We start from the raw sequence: 20,487 nt of genomic DNA on the forward strand, positions 1-20,487 counted from the left end.
GTTCTGATATGCTAGTGCTATTCCCCGTTGAGTTACGTGTTATCTATTCGCGGACGTGCAGCGGTTTGTTGTTCTTTGGCCAGCTGTTCCTCTCTCTGCCTCTGCATCCTCCTTTCGGCGAGCTCCTCATCCGTATACTCTGGATCAAAACGGTAATTACGTCCATCATGAACAAAGTCGTCGTCCACAACCTCAGAATCGGGAAAATATTCAGCCATGTTGCAAAAAACTAGCAGTAGCAAATTACAGGTAAACAAGCCGCACAAGGTGCGCACGGCGCTCAGAGATGACATCATCCAGGTCAGAGGTTAGTAGGTCAATCTACAGACTCTGGAACGATGATAACAGGTAACTCCGGACTCAACGGGGAATAACATTAGCATATCATAACAAAATATTGGTGAAATTAACTAGTTTCGCGGCAGATAATTCGTTATTCAGAGGCTGCGTTTCGGTGCCCCAGTCACTCCCACTATATGGATATGCGGGGATGTAAATATCGTCCGAATGACTCCAGATAACACCAAAGTTATATGGGTGAGTAAACAATCGTGTTTTATGCTAGAAATAAGGTCCGGGTTGTAAAAAAACGTAGGTCCCATTTATAGAGATCATAAAAACTCTATAAATGCTAAAAATAAAAACAAAAAAGTTCCTCAAACAAGATAAAGAAATCACTTCCTCTTTATATAAAAATTCCCATGCCAGGAAAATAGTTCAGAAGGAAGTACAGCTGAGGTTTACAGGTCATAAGCCTGACTGTTGAAAGAACTGTAATTTAGTGTGAAAGTAAAGTTGACAGAATGACCAATTTTCTTCGGGGGTCATAAACGTCTCACGCCAGTCTGCTGATTCTCTGCTTTGATTCAGTCTGAAATACCTCACAGACCATTAGAAGGATTTAATTATGATATTTGAATTGCAATAACATTGCAATTGAGGGTGACATCTAGTGGTAAAATATCAACCTACATCTTGAAATTAAATTACAAGGACTTTTATTACATTATGAAAATTAGATGATGATAAAAAAGATGATTCATTTTACCTTAATATTCAGAATTTATTATTATTATTATTATTATTATTATTTATATTTATATTTTCAACGGTATTTGGACTGACCTGCTGTTATGGTTGACATGGTTACCCTACCAGTATGATATCCCGACCAGTTAGCCTACCACCCTAGGGTTTCTTCTATGTTTAGACTCTTTAAACTTTTTAACTGGGGCTGTCCATTTAAAAAATATATATATATTGAACTATTTGTTCTATTTGTTTTTTATATTGAACTATTTGTTGTTGAGAATTTGTTTAAAGGCTTTTCTTAAAATTTTGGGCAGGCAAATAACTAGCCCCCTAACTGCGCGGACACCATCCTGGCAGGGAGGCGGAGCCGTAAGCCCCACCCACTTTAATAAACAGGAAGATAACCTGACCGAAACCCTTAACGTGAAAACACGGTTTACCGGAGACAAGCCGTAATAGCAAACAGACTCCCCGCTTAACTACACCGACGAGAAGACAGAAACCGGCTGTTTGGACTGGACTCCGTCTGTAACGGCCGTTGTACTTCCCCGCTGAGCTCCTAGCAACGACCACAGCGGACGAAGCTCGCTAACTTAGCCGGCTTGCTAACTTTAACAGTCCGCCCGGGCAGAGATTAATTCACAGCTGGTCCGGTTGCGCAAGGAGTCAGCTCGTATTTGACGCCCTTTTCTGCGTTTCACCATGGGATCCAGAGCGTCCACGTTACTCAGAGAAGAGGAAATAGAAGAAATTAAGAAGGAGACTGGCTGTAAGTTGATTTCAGGCTAATTCCTGTCGCGAGGACTTTTGGGCATTAGCTAGCTTTTTTACTGTGTTTACAATATGATTTACTGCTGATAAACAATCAAAGTCTGACATTTGCTCAGGAAAATGTCAAAATCACACATACCAAGGGGACGTTGCGAAAGTATAACTTACTGACTGCAGTGTAACTGGGTCAAGTTTCATCCATTCAATCTCTATTAATAGCTTTATTGTAATAAGGGTCAGTATTCAGATGAGAGGCTGCACAGCTTGAAGCACTCTGTATATCTGTCATCTGCTCGTTATCCAGTTGTAAAAATCTTTGCCTCTTTGATGCCCTCCCTGCAGTCTCCCACAGTCAGATCACCCGCCTGTACAGCCGCTTCACCAGCCTGGATAAAGGGGAAAACGGCACCCTCAGGTAAGCCTTAATAAACAAACCAGCCTGGTGCTGATTACTTTGGTTCTTTTACCAGCCAGAACAGAAGAAGATCAAGGGAAACATACATATGACTGATAGACAGAGACTAGACACACAAAGAGAGCAATAAATGGTCTATTAATGGAATTACACTCTCTTGCCAGACACAATGTAAGAGTCCTCCAAATAAATCTTAAATTCATGAAGGTTATGTCGCTCAAGATAACTGACAGAGCTGCTGGTTGAACCATCTTTTCATATTGGAGGCTGCGCTTTGTAGCAATATTGGATTTGATCGCACCGACGCATGTTTCTATTATTTTGGCCACCCCTTTCTAGTCAGTGGGCTTGGTTAAATAACAGAAAGGCTTCTGTTGGATCACCACCACCTTCCTGAAGCTGTTTCAACATCAACTAAACGTTATAACGGAGGGATTTAGTTCAGGACTGATATATTAGAACGCATTTCTTTTCCTCTAGTGTACTTAATGTTTTGGCGTATTTTTCTCTAAATGCACAATTCAGCCCGAAGGGGGTTTAGTGTGAGTTACTCAGTGAGTGAAGCCTGACAGGGAGCTTATTACGTGAGTGGAGTCACAGAACGAGATGAGTGATAGGTGAAGAAATAGCTAATCATTGAGGAACTAAAACTTTAGTCTGAACCTTTGGTTTTGGGGGATGAGGATTCCTCCGCAGGTCACTCCCTCAAGGGCAGCTTAAGAAAAACAAACACCTCTGTCGCGCCGTTTCACGGAACGCCAGCTTTTGAATGTGTTTACACATAACAAGTCATTGGTTCTACGTGTTCTTTCTCCGGTGCTTTCAGTCACGGCGGACGTTGCGTTTGTTCCCATTTTTCCCCGGGGTCACTTCCTTCCTTATCGTTCTGCAGGTTGTCACAACAGTCAGGTTTCACGTATATTTAAGCAGCCCAGCTTCCGATCCCGACACTGGACACAGAAACCCTTCCACTGGCCGATAAAGACCTGAATCTAGTCACTTAATTTGCTTTCCTGCAAAGTTTGATGTCAGAAACTAAACGTTTGTTTCATGGATTGACTCAAATACGATCTAAATTGTCACAAGCTTCATTTAAATTCACCACACACCAGTTTGAAGCTTGCATTAACTTAGAATAAGTTTCAAATAAGTTCTTTCTGTTGCTTGAATACGCGGTATTTGATTGTGATCATGTCTCCTGCAGTCGAGAAGATTTCCAGAGGATCCCAGAGTTGGCCATCAATCCTCTGGGAGACAGAATCATCAACGCGTTCTTTCCTGAGGGGTGAGTTGGTCTGCAGTCCTTTTAGACATCTTGTTATTCTATTCGAGTGTGCGCCACTGCGGGTTTGAGTCACCGCCGCCAGAAAGCCGACCCGCCGGACCGTGATGCTTTTCTGTTGTGGCTCCTGTGCCCCTCTCTGCCAGAGCTATGTAGAAATAAATCAAGCGGCGGATTGAGCTGTGTATTTGACGACTGTTTTTTATCAGGCTGGAAGTGAAAAACCAGATGTTTGTGAATATATCATTAAAATCCCCAAAAAGACAGATGTGTAGGCGGGTTAATTTTAGCCGTGGTTTTTAATGGTTTCCGATGGGTTCTTGTTTCTCTGGTTTTGGCCTCAGAGAGAGAATAGAAGCGGGGAGGATTCGAGACTGTGCAGTGGTGTTAGATTACTACTGGTTTGAGTTTTTATTGTGTTGCCCACACTGCTTCATTTGGAATACAAAGGTTATCTGAGCCAGCGCTGAAAAAACTTCCATTTTTTGTTTAACTCTTTGACTCTTTGGTCTTCAGAGAGGACCAGGTAAACTTCAGAGGCTTTATGCGGACGTTGGCTCACTTCAGACCGATCGAGGACAACGAGAAGAACAAGAACGCCGCCACCAGCGAGCCGCTCAACAGCAGGACAAACAAGCTGCTCTGTGAGTGTGCGGCGCCGGTCACGCAGGCGTGTGCGGGGGCGGGGCCGCTGACCAGCATCGTGCACATTCACGGGATTTACTAACTTACGCGTGTTTTTACTTGTTTTCCAGTTGCTTTCCGTCTCTATGACCTGGACAGAGATGACAAGATCTCTCGGGATGAGCTGCTGCAGGTGAGTAGGCCGGTTGGTCGTGTACACAAGACGCTGAGTCACAGTAAATAAGCCACATGGTCAATGATTAGGTTTAAAGCTTTCTTTTCTTTTCTTAGTAGATATTTACCTGTGAGAATATTTGCTGTTAGGTGTGTGTTTAACACAGGAACCAGTGCTATTGCACAATATCCATTTTAAAGTTCTCTACAGAGAGGAGGATATTCAAATTGATAAGGAGACTTTGCCCTTGTGCTGATAATGACGTGATATCTCACCTCAACTATAGGTTGATTATCCCCAGACAGTCTGATAACCTGTATTTAGGCTTCCCTCTGCGGTCCGTCCGTGTTATTTGTTGTCCGTACCTCGGTTTCGGTGACATTGCGTGACCTGTAATTGGTCTAAGCTCCGGGCTCAGTGACTCAGGCTGAGCCCTTGTTTGGCTCAAAACATTTCTGTGTCACCTGCGTCCTCTGAAGCACGAGCCTGGAATACTAAATGCGCGACTCAAAGCGCTGTTTGTGTGCTCATTTTTTTACCAAATATGTCCGCCCTGTTATTTATAATCATGTAGTCACACACCACCGGACCGAAATAACTTCAAATTATGTGTATCGCCCGTGTGTCGCCATTAACGGTGTTCTCAAAACCTCTCGCCGTGTTATTTAGGAAGGCATCACGACCTGTTGTATTATCTTTAGCAGGAGCTGTTTTTCAGACTCTCGCTTCCTTCTCCTCAGGTCTTGCGGATGATGGTCGGCGTGAACATTTCAGACGACCAGCTCGGCAGCATCGCTGACCGCACCATCCAGGAGGCTGACACCAACGGAGACAACTCCATTTCTTTCAATGAATTTATCAAGGCGAGTTTTGTAGTCATCTTAAACATGCAGCAGCTGGTTTTTTTTATATTTTTTTTAAGCGAACCATAACAGATGCTATTTGAAGGGTTCTTTTTAATTAAAAGCCCTGACCGTGTACCATGACCACGTGCATTTTTAGCATCGGCCTAGGCCTCAGCGGGACGCGGACTAGAGCCAGGAGTGGCCTCAGAAAAGAGGAGGAAATGTATATTCCAAGGAAAATGTTTTGCATAGTAGTGAAATCCACAACGTAGCATGTGAATCCTTGTTTAGCTGTGAGAGCTCAGGATGAAATCATTTTAATCCAAGTCCTGGATTTCAGTTTAATTTGTGTACGGGTAAGATTATTTAGTCCGTCCCCCTGGATGTGTCTCATTTACTCATGTTTTGTAACCATACACGAGATGTATTAACAGGACACGCTGTACATGCAGGTGCAGTCATTTGACAAAACATTAGGTACACTAGTGTCCTGCACTAAATCCTCCTCCGTGACTGTTTTAATGTTCAGTTTGTGTTGAAAGGTAGCAGTTCAACTGTACGATCATTTTGGAGGATGCAGTTTGTGGTGCTGTTAAAGTGCGTTAAATTAAATGTAGTTGTCAAAATAATAGGAACATGTGTCTGTACAACCCAACACAATATAATTCAATAGTAGTAGCCTCCAAAATGCTAATTGCCAAAACCTTTATGAGTATATTGTTTTATTTTTGATTGTAAACCTGTTTCGTTTTGATTGTCTCCTCAGGTCTTGGAAAAGGTGGACGTGGAACAGAAAATGAGCATCCGGTTCCTGCACTAAGTTTCTTTCTTCTTCTTCTTCTTCTTCTTCTTTTCTTTCTTATTTTGAGCTTGAACGAGTCATTCGATGTCAGGACACAACCTCATCCAGATTCTCGGCAGGCAGCTGTGGCCCTCACTACAAGCACACGCTGTCAGAACAAGCATTCGGTAGACGACGCCATAGATCCTGAGTTTCTGCCTCTGCTCCGTAAACAAAGGGAAAAGTTGCGTGCCTTGGGTTGTTTTATGCAATGTCACTATGTATTTTTATTTTTATTTTTTTTTCCCGGTAATGAATCATTATTTATTAGAAAACATTTAGGGGCTCATAGTTGTTACCACTGCTGTTCTAGCTTTTTTATAGACTACAAAGCTTGTTGCTGTTGCAGTGAGTAAGTTCATTCATGCAGTTCCACTGATACTTAACACATGCTACGTCTTTGTCTGTATAAATTATACAATGGTTCCAAGTGAAACCTGTAACGTGTGAAAAGTCAGTGTTTTCAAACAGGATCTAATGAATCCTGGTGGCAGAGCAAGTCAAACCAGACGGCTTTATGGTTGTCCCCTGAAGAAAATCAGGACCTGCTTCACAGATGTTTTACTCACTGAAGTGCCACGGTTTTGGTTCTCCTTTGTAAGTTATTATCTCAACAGTAAGCAGGAGCCTGCAGCCATGTTTGTGTGAGTTTTATTTTTTTTCTTTTGTACGGATTAACTTCGCTACTGCCAGGAAACTTAACACCCCTCCCCATTTCGAATGCTAAACTTTATAGCCATCGTTTTAGTCTCATTCAAAGTCAACGATCGGCTGTTTGAGCCTCCGTGGGTTTAGTGTGACATTAAAGGAACAGTTTATTCATTTACAACTAAAAATGGCGGTGGCAGTATAACAGTACACTGACCTCCTTTCAAACGGTTTTCCCCCCTGATTGAACCTGGCTATCAGGCGCTGTTGCTTAAGTCGGGCAGTGGACCAGTTGTTCTGTAGGCTTCGATCAGGTAAAGATGCTATGCTTCTATTTATATGATCAGTCTCCCCGTGGCAACGAAACGTGTTTGTTCATTTATGCACTGCTCAACACTGATGTTGGAAAAATCCTCGCAGACGGGAATCAAATGTATAAAAATATTTTCTGTACAGGCTAATGGTTATGACGTGGAGAGCTGATGTCTGATCCTTTTAATCTTTAACGTGGGTTTGTTGAATAACTACACCCTCCAGTGCAGGAAGTACAGCTCAACCATTTTAACAATCCGTATGTGATTATCAGTCAGATATGATTCACGTTACGTGACGTTGGTCTAGGTATTATAAAAGTGATTCATGAATTTGATTTAAATAAAATCAGTGCCATGCTTTATTGTACTGGTGTAATTTATTGGGGAAGCTTTTTGTCTTTTAAATGTTTGGGTTTGTTGGGGTTAGTGGCAGAAGGCATCAGCCAGATTTAACAAGCTGCTGCTGCTGGATGTAGCTTGGAAATGTTTCATTTAAACAATGTTATTTTTCAAAGTTTTCACAGTACAATTATACAAACAACAGCCCCGATCCCAGTCACCCAAGGGTACACATAATACACACACATACACGGTTAAAGAGAAAGTAAATTTAAAAAAAAAAGTTGCCACCTTTAAGGCTAAATTTGACATACTAAAAGACACCTTATACATTTTGTTAGTGAGTGACTGTTCTTACATAATGTAATTGCGCTGCACCCAGCTTCCCGCCAGACTGGCTGTCATGTGTGCAGTCAAGGATCAAGAGAAGGGTAGATTGTCTGTGAATTGTAAGAAAGGACTCCAGGTGTTATGAAATCTGTGCCCCTAGAGTATCTAAGTTTTTCTATCGGTAGAAAAGCAAGGACTTCCTTTACCCAGCAAAGGAAAGATGGGGGATAAGCAGACTTCTATTGCCGTAGAATAAGTCTCCTAGCTAAAAGTGAAGCAAATGCAATGGCACGTGCTTGGGATGTAGAGATCTGAACCTCCCCAGCTGTAACACCAAAGACCGCGGTGATAGGGTCTGCCTCAAATATCTGGATCCAGAAATTTGTCAGTGCTGGGCAGGACCAGAACATGTGTCCAGTAGTAGCTATGCCTTGATGACATTGCAAACAATGAGGGTCAGTGTTTGGATAGATGGCAGCCAACCGATCCCTAGAGAAGTGAAGCCTGTGTATGATCTTACATTGTATCAGATTGTGTCTAAGGCACAAAGAGGACCCAGGTCTTCCCAAGTCTGCACTGAGAGTTGGACGCCAAGGTCCTGTTCCCAAGCGCATCTAGTCTTCTCTGATGAAGGCATACTGAAAATGAGAATGATGTTGTATGTAATAGAAATGTTGCCCTTAAGGATTGGATCACGCCCCACATAATTTACGTTTGTCCCCTGAAGAAAATCAGGACAGATGTTTTACTCACTGAAGTAGTGCACTGACCTTCTTTCAAAAGGTTTCCCCCCTGATTGAGGCTCATGAACACCTGGCTATCAGGTGCTGTTGTTTAAAGTGGGCAGTGGACCAGTTGTTTTGTAATTTTCGATCAGGTAAAGATACTATGCTTCTATTAATATGATCAGTCTCCCCCTGGCAACGAAACATGTTTGTTCATTTGTGCACTGCTCAACACTGATGTTGGAAAAATCCTCACAGACGGGAATCAAATGTTAATGGTTATGACTTGGAGAGCTGATGATGTCTGATCCTTTTAATCTTTAACATGAGTTTGTTGAATAACTACACCGTCCAGTGTGGGAAATACAGCTCAACCCTTTTATCAATCAAGTATGTGATTATCAGTCAGATATTTCTTACGTGACGTCAGTCTAGGTATTATGAAAGCAATTTATGAATTTGATAATAATATCCATGCCGTGCTTTATTGTATTGGTGTCATTTATTGGGGAAGCTTTTTGTCCTTTAAATGTTTGGGTTTATTGGGGTTATGGTATCAGCCAGATTTAAGAGGATGTAGCTTAGAAATTGTAGATTTATGCATGAAAATCATTCAATGTGAATTACAGCACAACTGTAAGCAACTTTAAGGGGTGCATTTATAAACAATTAACAATAGATATGTACCCGCAAAAAGAATAAATTACAAATTAAATTCACTCGAGTAGGAAATTTATGTGGGGACTTTATTTTATTTTATTATTTATTTATTTATTTATTGACATTAATCGAATTAATCGAGGGAGTTCTCTTAATTCACTGGTAGCCGTTGGCAGCAGTGCCGCACTACAAGGTTAATTGACAATTATAAAGGACAAACGAAGAAGAAGCACTTCCGGGGGCGGGCTTTAGCCTTTGATTGACAGCCGTCCCGCCCAATCACCGCTTTCTTCCGTTGGTTCGTAGTAGCAGGGCGAAAATGGCGTAGAGCGGAGGGTGTTCGGAGGAGTAGCGGACGACGGGACCTTCTTCTCTCCTCGCCTGGCGAGCGCGCGGGGGGGGAGAGAAGGGGGTCCAGAGGATTTTAGGGGGTTTTGTCATTCTTTTTAACACATCCTCACCGATGCGGCCACTCTCTCAGCGAAATAACCCGCCCCGTTCGTTTGGGAGACCTTAACGTGTGACCGTAGAAGAAGAACCCCACCGCTCCCCACTCCCCCCCCCGCCCCCTCCCTCGGCTTTTGTTTACCATTGTGTTCAGCTGCAGCTCAAACCACACAGGAAATATCTCTGCAGTGTCTCGGACCAACTCACACCAAGGTCAGTGCCTCAGCCAGCCTTAACCTTTCTCTCTTTTTGAAACCAGGTTCGTGATTTAAATGAATCTAGAGCTGCACATACATTTGAGTGAGTTGTTTTAAAGTCTTTATTTTAGCTGGAAGCTCATTATATATTAGCTGTATTTTCCCAATTCACAGTAATCTACAGTAATCAGTATCTTATGCTACTTGCTGCTACTATATATTTTTATACAGTGTAATATATTTAATATCTTATATATCTTTGATATTTTACACAGTATTTATATATATTTTATAGTTTATATATTATCTTAATATACTGCCACTTCCTGTATATAGTGTATATTAACAGACCCACTTTGCCTTACATTTTTCTATCACTATATAGACACACCATATTAATTGCATTTATATACATCTATTCTAATATAGCTGATATATTAGGTATATATTGATATATATTTTTATGTATACTCTTTATACAATCTGCCTCACTGTACTTTTAATAATGCTACTGGATACCAAATTCTCCACGGGATAAAAATAAGTATCTATGTAGCTAAAATAATTGGGAAATCAGTCGATAACTCAACGTGCATAAAATTATCCAGCAAACTTTTGATTAACAGCTTTAAAAAAAACACACTGTGATTTAGAAATAATACAGTAGATGGCTAGAGGAATATCATTAGCTTCATTTTATGTAAAATCTAAATGTAAATTAGCTTTATTGGCCATTTATATAGGTGCACATTCAAGGTCTTGGCATTTAACCCATCCATTTGTACCCACACAGGGATTAGTGTGCAGCAGTAGGCAGGGTTTTAGGTGGTTGGGATTTAAAGCATCCACCCAACCCTCTAACCATTAACCCACCATATTATAGTACCGTTATACATAAACAGCGTGTGAATTATTATTCTAGGAAGAGGCGCCCAGTTAACGGAGTCATGAAACCAGCCGAAGCCCACACCGGCGGGACGTCTCCCTTCAGACCAGACCCAGCGCCGCCGTCGTATCGCTCCAGCCGACACCTGCGGATGTAAAGACCCGCTGTCAAGATGACCTCTTTCTGGGCTCCTTTGGACACGGGTGACCTCCTTCCTTCCTGCTGTTGCTGGGAAACATGGGCCGCCTCTCCTCCATCAGCATCCCCTCACGTCCCGGCCTCTTTCTGCAGCCTGATCGTCAGCGAGGACGCCTGCCGAGACTGTGGGCCGTCTGACTTCCATTATGCACGCTCCGCCCATGTGTACATGTAGCCTAACATTAGCTGCGCAGCTGTTGAGTTGTCTGGGTGATATTCTTGTGAGGCTGCGCATGAACATCTGTCACTTCCCCGTAAAAAAAAATAAAAAATCCCTGCACTTGTTGCAGATTTGATCAAGTTATTTTGGTAATGAACAAATATTCGCTCCCATTTTCTGGGAAGAAAGCAAAGACACAAGATACTGTAGCAAAGATCAAGGCCTGTGATTTAAATCATCGCGTGTGTTTTTCTTTTTTAATTTTGTTTGCACTACCTCATTGCCGCAGCAAGTCCAACAGGGTCGAGGAGGAGCGTGATCAGCACAGGGTAGCTCAATGGTTGTCAAGCGCCACAGCAGTTTTTGTCATCGTCATTTCTGGCTGTAGACGGTTGATAGGTGAGGTCGCAGAGATTTAAACGGGAGAAGACCGAGCAGCCGACGCGCGCTTTACTTTCAGTTCAGCCGTCCTGACGCAAACAGGACAGCAGCTTTACCCCGTGTCCTCGTTTCAGGTTTACCGTGCCGACCGCACGTAGAGACAAACGTTGGCAGTGTTCCCCTCACGATTAATCCTTGAGATTGAAATTTGGCAACTTGTATTGTTGTGTTTGTCTACTCCCATATTCTGGTCCAATTTCTACCTTAATATACTATTATTTAGCCTTTTCCCCCTGAATATGTTCCCTTTTCTACCTCATCAGCTCTCATTTACGTGCTTTACATGCAAGTATACTCATGTGACTAAACATTAGGTACACTAGTGAAAACGAATGCTTTCTAATGTAAGAGTCCTCCACCGAACCCTCCTTCATGAGTGTTCTAATGTTCAGTTTATGTTAAAACAGCGTCAGAAAGGTGCTAATTGAACTGGATCATCATTCTGGAGGATGCAGTTTGTGACCGTATTGACTTTAACAAGTGTTCCTGCTATTTAGTCCAGCCCGCTGACTAAAACGGGGTTGTCAAAATAATAGGAACACGTGTCGGTGCAACACGGTTCAAACCGCGGCCTCCAAAATGAAAACACAGTCAAATCAACAGCTTTCAAGCAACGTTTTAAACAGATGCTGAACACCACGACTTTCACGAAGACATGTTTTAGTGCAGGACTGTTGCATTAGAATGCATTCATTTTCACTCGTGTACCTAATGAACTGGCAAGTCAGTGCAGATTTTGGTTTTGATTTCTCTCGTGACATGAAACCATGAGACGCAAACATTTCTCGTTCCCCCAGCGAAGATGATCAAACCAGTCGTTTTGTCTTTAGCTTTTCCCCTCACCTGGGAGAACCCCTGGTTTCCTCTCCTTTCTTCCCCCCCCTCTCCTCCCCACCCAAAAAAAAAGAAAATCGCATTTTAACCGGGATTTGTGCAATATTTGATCCTAACTGTCATGTTGTTGACCAAACTGTATATTGTATAAACAAGTGACAAGTTGTTTGAAAGCAACAAAATCACCAATGTCTTCCATTAAGATATGTATAGACTCATGTGCATTAGCTTATTTAGCGGGACTGTGGTGCCAACATTATAGTAGCCGTGCATGACCAGTAGTGATGCTTGCTTCATGGAGAGTAGTGAAATTGATTTTTTTTTATTTTAGACTTAAGAATAAGGAAGCTCAAAACTTTGGAAAAAAAGCGCTTCAAGTTAAGTCGGCGGGTGTCGGGCCCGACGCGCTACGCCCTTAAAACTCGCCACATTTAGACATAAAAATCTTAACGTGAGATCTGTGCGACACAGTCAGAGCAATTAGGAAGTATTGATTCGCTTTATATGCTCAATATCAGTATAAGTGCTGTGTTGTGTTCATGCACTCGAGAGCCAAAAATCTCCAACTGAAACGAGTGTTGGGTAGAAAAACCTTCAGGTCGCATCCTAGACTCAGACCTGATTGGGACGTAGTGTTTTAGTCCTAGAATTTAAGATCTCACCGTGACATTGCTTTGTACATATTTACCTCATAGTTTTTGGGATTCAGAGCGTTCTATTTCAATCCATAAAATTGTATTTGATTAGAGTTTTAGAAGCAATAACCAACAATAATGCATGAGTTTAGTGCCAGGGTGTTTAAAGTGTTTAAAGGATCCTGTACCGTGGAAAGGATTTCCCCCGCCTCGCCTTGCCTCGCCTGTTCTCTCTATTTTGCGTTAGCTATCTACTAGCCACCTTTTATTTATTTCTCCCTTTCTTTTTAGAGTCGTATATTTTAAATGACAGCATTACACCGGGACGTTTGGGACTTGCGGAATAAGGTTCGCCGTGCGCGAGGACAGCTGTAGCATCAAACTTTATCCGATTTCTTTCAGCACCGGGACAATAATCTAAACCGATCGGTACATGAGAGATGCTTGAAATTTAAATTCTTGTAGCATTTTTACATCCACGAAAAACAAAACAAAAAAATAAACCCCAGCCCTCTTTTAGAAATATAGACTTTTCAGTAACTGTGGCTGCGAAAGGAATCACTGCACGAACTTGACACTTGTTTGAAAAAGCACTTTCTCTCTATGTACTGACTTGCACCATCACCATCAATCATCCTGTCTTGTGTTTTGAGAAGAAAAAAAACGAAACGGAACCCGTGATGCTCTCTCTGCGGATTTTTATTCACAGTTTTTAAAGCAAGTAGGCGCATAGGAACACGAGTATACAGTGTGGGTTTAAAAAATATGCATGAATTAGCAGAATAATGAATGATTTGTATTGCATGCAATAATCCAACTTTGTAATGTGAATGCGTGTAATTAGGATATTGAAACGTTCTGTGACAAGATGACAACTAAGGGGACGAGCTGTTTGACGCAACAAAAACGAGAACAGACAAAAGTTTCTGCTCTAGCTCTCTGTTGTGTCAAACGTGACCGGGCAGTACAGCCACAGTGCAGCTGAAAAACACAACCTTTGTTCCCATGAAGAAGAAAAAGAAAAGAAACAACCTTAATCTTAGGTGAGATTAATGACATTACTTTGTTGATCAACTTTTCCACTGAGGAGGTGAACTGTGTAGAAACTATGCACTCCAGAGGGAGGAAATGGGCATGCTTATTATGTGTGAGCCTCTTGTCTGGTTTTGTATTAACTTTAAAAAAAAAAAACAAATACTAAAAAATTAATCTGTATCAGAAGTTCAGCAATAAAATGCAGCATGGTGCCAATTGGATTTCTGGGTGTTGGTGTTTGCTTAAAGTGTGACTGCTGCCACAGAATGAAGGAATGAATGAATGAATGAATGTTTAACAGAGCAGCTACAGAGAACTGAATATAAAATGTTTCAGGAATCATTGTGGGAAATTCTTTATTTCTGAGAAGTGCAGATGTGTGTATGCAAAGCAATGAGGCAACAAAACAATCAGTGCAACATTAGCCTAGCTTAGCATAAAGACTGGAAAAAGAAATAAAACTAGCCTGGTTTATAAACTAGCTTTCTTTTTTTTTAACTTATTATTGACAAAGTAGAATTTACAGCAAACATTCACAGAAGCACGTATACACAATATCCGACAGGGACAGACTTTGTTAAGGCTTTCTCGTGGCACAAAATACAGCCTCAGGGAACGTAAGAGTCTGATCGAATTATTCTTAATTCAGCTAACATGAACATACAGAACATACAACATAAATAACAGAGGGCAACAGTTTGGATGAAACTAATCACAGGGCTTGAATCCTCATCCGCTGTAACTGCTCAGTTCACTGCTCCTACTGCTACCAGCTACTTTACTCTCAATGTGCGACATCAGAGCTTCCAACAACGTCTCAAACTGTTGTTTCACCTGCAGTAGAAAGAGAGGAGTTCATTATTATTTTTTTTCTCAGTAAAAGGGAATCTGATTTACACAGTATTACCAACTATTATTGGCTTGCTGAAATTGTGGTGATTTGCCAACGAACCAAGGAGTTTCAGTGCGGCGAGGCTTTGGCGGCAACTATGGCAATTAATGGTAATTGCAGGCGTGTGTCAGCTGAACACCATAACACTGTCTGTTGTCTCACAGAAACATTAACGTTGCATGATGCACGTGAATCCCTGTTGTTTTGCACAAGAAATGTCTTCACAGACATTCAAATTTGTAAATGCAAGGATTTCCATATGATTTTATCAGTGGGACAGTCTCAAAAACCATTTTGTTATCTCATTTGGAGACAGACAGTGCCCCAAGATATTTGTTTAAATGAAAAAAAATCTTCAAGATTGCGGCTTTAATCGGTGCTTGTTTAAAGGTGCATTATGTTTGAAATGACAGTTTTGACTCGATGTCATTGTTCCAGAAATATCTACTGAAGACGGCATGCTAAGCAGCTAGCACTAGCCCATCTGGTCATACCGCTTTATGCCACATGTGGTCAAATCTGCCCTCAGAACAACATGAGAGAAAGAAGCAGCTCTTTCCAGAGAGGATATTTTTCTTTTAGACAGACAGATTTTGAGTCTAGCCTTGTGTCAATTAAGTTGAGGGACAGGTAGTAAATTAAGCCAAACTATGAATGCAACAATGTCTGAATACATCAATTTAGGAAGCAAATACAGGAAGGAACCAGTGTCCTTATAGATAAACACATAGTGTGTCCTAAGTTATGACCAAGTCTGAATATAGTTTTAAAGGAAATGTATGAACACTATACCTTTATTTCTGAATACTGGGATAAACACAATAAAATGAAGTCATTCATATTTTGCAGTCTCACCTCAGTAATGCTTTCTTTGAGGGGCTTCTGATCAAACGTGACTGCAGATGCTTTTACCATTGAGCTGCTGCCGAGTATGTAGCTGCAGACAAGAATAAGGACAAAGAAAAGCTCAGCTCAGTCACTTCTTTTATTCACTGATTAATATACAATTATGGATGTGTTTCATCTCTGTTATGAACTTTAAAAACCCCTTCATGCACTGGAAAAAAACACTCATAAGCCACTTGTTTGTTTTAGCTTCTCCCGACAGCGGTAAACATGTACACAAGAAGTAAATATGAGTGTTTGCTCAGCAGAAGCGGAAGGGCTCACCAGCTGATGTTTGCTTTGCTGAGGAGGAAGAGGGAGCGAGCTGCAGCCAGACGCGCCGGAGCCGAGTGAATGACTTTCCCCAGCGCACAGCCGCAGCCACGACATTTCAGAGAGCTGTATATGCTGAAAGGAAACAAGAGCGATGAAGACGAGAGGGAAAGCCAAGTCTAGGACCAAACTTATTTATTATTTCAACATTTCAAAAGCCAAAACTCACCAATTAATCACCTCCCCTTTATATCCTGACTTCATTGCATCGCTAACAACCACATCTTTTGTTACTCCTAAAGGATGACAAGCAGAAGAGTATTGATTATCACTGGTATTCTTGCAAAGGTGTACATTAAAGAGCATGCCAGGAACAAATTATTAAAGATACACACAAAAGAAATGAGCAAAGTCAAATTACAATATTAACACACAAAATCATAGTGTTAGTTATGTTTTTATAATGTTAAAATTAGTCTCAAAACGTTTATTATTGGTGTAAAAAGTATTTTAGCTTTTTTCCTCATGAGGTCATGAGATGTCAAGTGAGTTATCTCCATGACAACAAAGGAAACGTCATCCACACGTGAAATAACGTAAACCAGGAAGATTAACCGACGTGTGTTGACTTCTTAAATCCTAAAACGCTTAAAAAAAAAAATGTTTTTCAAGTCAACATTAATCTCTGCTTTAAGTTAGCTTACTTGAACACATGATGGAGTCCATACAATCAACCTCTCCACAGACGCCGAAGGAGTCCGCCAGCACAGCGTTGCACTGTTTACAATGGAGAGTCATCCGCTGTCGGCGCTCTGCTTCTTTGGACGAATTTAAATCGTCGTTCCACTTCATTAAGAGGGTTTTCTTAAATTCCATGTCGACCGAAACAGCTGTTTATGTCGCTTCTGAACTTGAATAAGGTGTCGGAGTTCTGAAGCAAAAAGTCTCCCTCCAGTTTTTTAATTCTTCTTCTACTTTGTGTTTTGGTTTGGTAGGAGGTTGGTAAACGAACTTGCAGGTACATTACCGCCCCCTACCGGTTTCGAGTTTCACCCATTGACTTTATTAGGCATCTGGAGTAATGAAAGAAATGTAAAAAAAATAGTGCCAAATTACATATTTAACAAAGTAAATCGGATAAGTGCTAAATTATAATGCCAAAACATTTAAATTAATTCTGAAACAAAAAAAAGGAAAAACGTTGACGACGTTGTAAATGAGCTGAACGTTAAAAAAAAAAGAAAATGCATCTGGGCTCTGATTGGCTGCGAGGCATTTCCGGTCACACCCGAAAACCAATCAGAAGGCTGCGGCTGCTGTGTTTTGAATCGGAGGGAGTTTCAACCGTCAGGCTCCTCCGCAGCGGTTCTCGGGTGGAAGAAACAAACGTGTGTGTGATCGCAGAAGTGGTTTCATAAAACGGGATAAATACAACACCAACATGGATCTGGACTCCATGAAATACGCAGACCTGCAAAGCCTCGCTAAGAAGCTTGGGCTTAAAGCGAACATGAAGGTAAGGGGACTGTACTTTTAAAAGATATCCAGGAATTGCGCGAGTTTATTCAGACAGTGTTGATGCTAAAGTTAGCTAACTGTTTGCTAACTTGTGGGCGGACTACATTCAAAAACTGTTTTCGTTCAACAGGCCGAAAAACTCCTGAAAGCCTTAAAGCAATACTATGAACGAGAAAATAACAAGGAGGAAGAAGGACAGGTAACATGCTCTTGGTGATTTGCGATACAGAGATCTGAAATTGTGAATTTATGTTTGGCTGATTGTCTGACGTCTGCATGTTGCTTTATTGTTGACCCAGGGACAAGACAATCATGTCCAAAAAGAAGAAAGTGCAGCTCAGGATAGTCAAGATGCAGCTTCCAAGGAGGAAGTGTCCAGCAGCAGTGTGTTTGTGAACACACGTCGTGGGAAAAACTGTCCCAAGAGAAAGCTCTCTGATACTGCAGCAACAACAACCGAGTGCGATGCCGAGATGCCCCCAAACGATGCAGAGGTATTTCATACAACCATAGTCAACACAGATGATTGACTAAACAGAACTGCAATTAAGTTTTATCCAATGCACATATGTTCAGAAGTTTGAAATGCTTATGTTTCTGTAAGGTTGTCCCAGAAGTGGATGCATCTAGTGCAGCCTGCAATGCCCGTGCAGCTAAGAAGAGAAAGGTGTCCTCTGACAAGGATGCTGACCAGACTGAAGCTCAGCCCGAGGCCTCTGGCAGCGAGCTGCAGTCTGATGGAGCAGCCGTGCATGGCAAAGCAGGTCAGTATTATGGTTAAGCTTTTCTTAGCCTGTTCCTTTCTTGAGATATTCTTGATTTTGAAATTATCAAGTGATAAAATATTGATTTATCTTACGTTTGTTTCGTGCAGAAAAGCCAACAAAAACGGCCAAACCTGGTAAAATCCCTCGTTACCAAAAGGCCCAGCAGAAGAACAAGCCTTTGCTGAAGCCCGTCACTCCGAGTGAGTGTTGTTTCTGTTTTTTCTTTCAAAATAAAAGTTCACAGACCACACACTGATGAGCAGGATTTACAAACAGACTCTTTAAAATCTCTTCTGCAGACTTCAAGAAACTCCACGAGGCGCAGTTTAACAAGATGGAGTCCATTGATTCCTATGTTCACCGGAAGACGAAGGTGATGGAGACCATCAAAAATTCTGAAGTGAAGGTACCTCCCTGGCTGACTGTTGAGGCACTTTAAAATATGTGATTAGATCTGTAAATTCATTTATTTTTTTGTGTTCATAGAAGCCTTTGGATAAAACTAGACTGCAGCAGGTTGACGGAAAAGCTCAGCTGGTAAGCGTCACCGTCTGTTGAACACCCACAATTCCGGTATATTGATCACTTCGTGGCCCATGAATGAGTGACCGCTTTTTTCCCCAGGGGAAAAATCCGACGCGAGCCACCATGTTCAGCCCCGTCCCTGGGAATAAGAAACCAGCCGAAGAAAAGCGCAGACACACTCTACTCTCGGCCACTAAAGCTGTCCCAAATAAACCGTCCGGGAAGGAGGATGTTCCGTTCAGACCATCTGTGCTTTCCACTCGCAGGATCAATGTTCGGTGAGACACTCTTTCTTCCTCAGGTCTTTGCTGGCAGTTTCAGTTTGAAACCATCAACCAGTGACGTGGGTAATGCTGATAATGTCATTATGATGTAAACCTGGGTCCTGGCACTGATGTGGATGTTACTTTGGTATGCATCACCGTGTTCTTGCACGATCAGAAACAGAAATAACCTTTTTCAGCAATGTGAGTTACAGTGGCTCATCTATCTGCATGAAGTGTAGTACTGAATTACACTTTAACACCCTGATGTTGTGCACAGGTTCTCTGAAGCTACTTGCGACAACGAGCATAAGAGGTCTTTGATGAAGACTCCAGCGCGCATGTCGCCCTTCACGGCTTCCAGCACCCCACAAAAAGAGACCGCCAACGGAGGGAAGACCAGCAGTGTCAAGATGGCAACTCTTTCTGCCATAAAGACTCCAGGTAATTTTACTGTTCTGTCTTTTGAATAACACACACACTGTACTGTTCATAGATGTATACAGACTGAGTAGATGACATGTATTTTTCCCTCTTGAAAGGAACTTTTGTTTTCACTGGCAACACGAGCATTTTGACGACCCCTGGAACTAATAAGAAGCCAAACTTTGACCTAAAGGCGAGTCTGTCACGTCCTCTCAGCTACAAGCCTCACAAAGGTATAAAATTATTCTTCATTTCATTGTTAAAATGAACAGTGTGTCAGTAGGAGAGACACATCATTGATTTTTTTATTTATTTTTTAATAGGGAAGCTGAAGCCATTCGGAGAGGCCAAAGAAGACACGGCAGGGAACAAGTCTCTGGTCACGAATACTCATCAGGAAAGTTACAAGCAACACAAAGTCCAGTCAAGGTACGTCTGAAATAGACACTTACAGTTCTCTCATGACTGTGTACTCTTATAAGCTCTCTCATGGATGTTCTGGGTCTTATTTTAGGGACGACAGGAGAGCAAAACAAACACAAGGCCGAAAACAGAAGAAAGAAAATATGCTTGGGGCGAGAAGAGGCCTCGTCATGATGTAAAAACAAAAAGAAAAAAGATTGCGCCTTTTTTTTGTAGACTCTTGTACAGCTTGTCCTTCTTTTGTAAATATTGCTGCCTGCAGCTGCAGCACTCATTCCTGTCGTTTCTTTTAACCTGCTTAAGAAAAATACGTTCTTCTCTCCAGCCTTTTAGATTTGACTCATGCATTCGTCTGAATAGCTTTGATACTTTATATAGTTTTTGGGATGTGTAGAAAGCCTGTGTCGTGTTTTGCTTCATTTGTAACTTGTAATTTTGTTCTTAAAGAAAAAAAATCTTATATGCTTTGTTTTTAAAATTGAAGGCAGTAGGATATAAGAGACATTTACCCATCTCATCTGCATTCTGTTTTACAGCATTTTATTACATTTGATTGTTGTGATTGATAAGTCAGCCATAGCCATAATGAAAACCTTGTATTGACCACAGCTTGTTACAACCAGATAAGCAAAATAAACGCAATTCAGTCAGGTACCACTGTACATGAACTAGAATCCATAT

The 20,487-nt window shown here is 41.5% G+C and overlaps 3 protein-coding genes and 1 long non-coding RNA gene across 5 annotated transcripts; 3 read left to right on the plus strand and 1 right to left on the minus strand.

Moving 5' to 3' along the window:
- Positions 1–1,321: 1,321 nt before the first annotated feature.
- chp1 (calcineurin-like EF-hand protein 1) lies at positions 1,322–7,611 on the plus strand. The gene is made up of 7 exons (XM_084575166.1): positions 1,322–1,801; positions 2,146–2,218; positions 3,423–3,503; positions 4,017–4,144; positions 4,256–4,317; positions 5,040–5,162; positions 5,911–7,611. The coding sequence occupies exons 1-7, from the start codon at positions 1,735–1,737 to the stop codon at positions 5,962–5,964; spliced, it is 588 nt and encodes a 195-aa protein (XP_084431292.1). The 5' UTR covers positions 1,322–1,734; the 3' UTR covers positions 5,965–7,611.
- A 1,703-nt stretch (positions 7,612–9,314) lies between these two features.
- LOC311509743 lies at positions 9,315–13,830 on the plus strand. The gene is made up of 2 exons (XR_014699866.1): positions 9,315–9,661; positions 10,568–13,830. It is a non-coding gene; the product is annotated as an uncharacterized lncRNA (long non-coding RNA).
- On the minus strand, positions 13,740–16,872 carry oip5 (opa interacting protein 5). Its single transcript, XM_084575169.1, has 5 exons — positions 16,589–16,872; positions 16,114–16,180; positions 15,897–16,019; positions 15,582–15,663; positions 13,740–14,668 (listed from the first exon to the last, which is right to left on the minus strand). The coding sequence occupies exons 1-5, from the start codon at positions 16,758–16,760 to the stop codon at positions 14,564–14,566; spliced, it is 549 nt and encodes a 182-aa protein (XP_084431295.1). The 5' UTR covers positions 16,761–16,872; the 3' UTR covers positions 13,740–14,563.
- A 321-nt stretch (positions 16,873–17,193) lies between these two features.
- Positions 17,194–20,349, plus strand: nusap1 (nucleolar and spindle associated protein 1). Of its 2 annotated transcripts, none has more exons than XM_084575173.1 (12): positions 17,194–17,400; positions 17,533–17,601; positions 17,702–17,896; positions 18,007–18,166; positions 18,277–18,369; positions 18,469–18,542; positions 18,656–18,706; positions 18,794–18,972; positions 19,238–19,401; positions 19,500–19,616; positions 19,707–19,812; positions 19,898–20,349. In XM_084575173.1, the coding sequence occupies exons 1-12, from the start codon at positions 17,326–17,328 to the stop codon at positions 19,983–19,985; spliced, it is 1,371 nt and encodes a 456-aa protein (XP_084431299.1). In that variant the 5' UTR covers positions 17,194–17,325; the 3' UTR covers positions 19,986–20,349. The 2 variants fall into 2 exon arrangements, with proteins under 2 accessions (XP_084431299.1, XP_084431298.1); XM_084575172.1 differs by having other exon boundaries at positions 17,195–17,400; positions 18,469–18,575.
- Positions 20,350–20,487: the final 138 nt, after the last annotated feature.

Source organism: Chelon labrosus (assembly GCF_963514085.1).
Source record: "Chelon labrosus genome assembly, contig: SCAFFOLD_54, whole genome shotgun sequence".
NCBI classification, from domain to species: Eukaryota; Metazoa; Chordata; class Actinopteri; order Mugiliformes; family Mugilidae; genus Chelon; species Chelon labrosus.

What these genes read in the sequence shown, in the direction of transcription:
- nusap1 (XM_084575172.1), top strand. Translation starts at nt 17,326, where the DNA reads ATGGATCTGGACTCCATGAAATACGCAGACCTGCAAAGCCTCGCTAAG. An exon ending in TTGACGGAAAAGCTCAGCTG is followed by an intron (nt 18,707 to 18,793) that starts GTAAGCGTCACC and finishes TTTTTTCCCCAG; the next exon opens with GGGAAAAATCCGACGCGAGC. An exon ending in CAGCTACAAGCCTCACAAAG is followed by an intron (nt 19,617 to 19,706) that starts GTATAAAATTAT and finishes ATTTTTTAATAG; the next exon opens with GGAAGCTGAAGCCATTCGGA.
- chp1 (XM_084575166.1), top strand. Translation starts at nt 1,735, where the DNA reads ATGGGATCCAGAGCGTCCACGTTACTCAGAGAAGAGGAAATAGAAGAA. An exon ending in AATTAAGAAGGAGACTGGCT is followed by an intron (nt 1,802 to 2,145) that starts GTAAGTTGATTT and finishes CCCTCCCTGCAG; the next exon opens with TCTCCCACAGTCAGATCACC. An exon ending in CAGGACAAACAAGCTGCTCT is followed by an intron (nt 4,145 to 4,255) that starts GTGAGTGTGCGG and finishes CTTGTTTTCCAG; the next exon opens with TTGCTTTCCGTCTCTATGAC.
- oip5 (XM_084575169.1), bottom strand. Translation starts at nt 16,760, where the DNA reads ATGGAATTTAAGAAAACCCTCTTAATGAAGTGGAACGACGATTTAAAT. An exon ending in AAAGGGGAGGTGATTAATTG is followed by an intron (nt 16,020 to 16,113) that starts GTGAGTTTTGGC and finishes GTTTCCTTTCAG; the next exon opens with CATATACAGCTCTCTGAAAT. An exon ending in TCAAAGAAAGCATTACTGAG is followed by an intron (nt 14,669 to 15,581) that starts GTGAGACTGCAA and finishes TTTCTACTGCAG; the next exon opens with GTGAAACAACAGTTTGAGAC.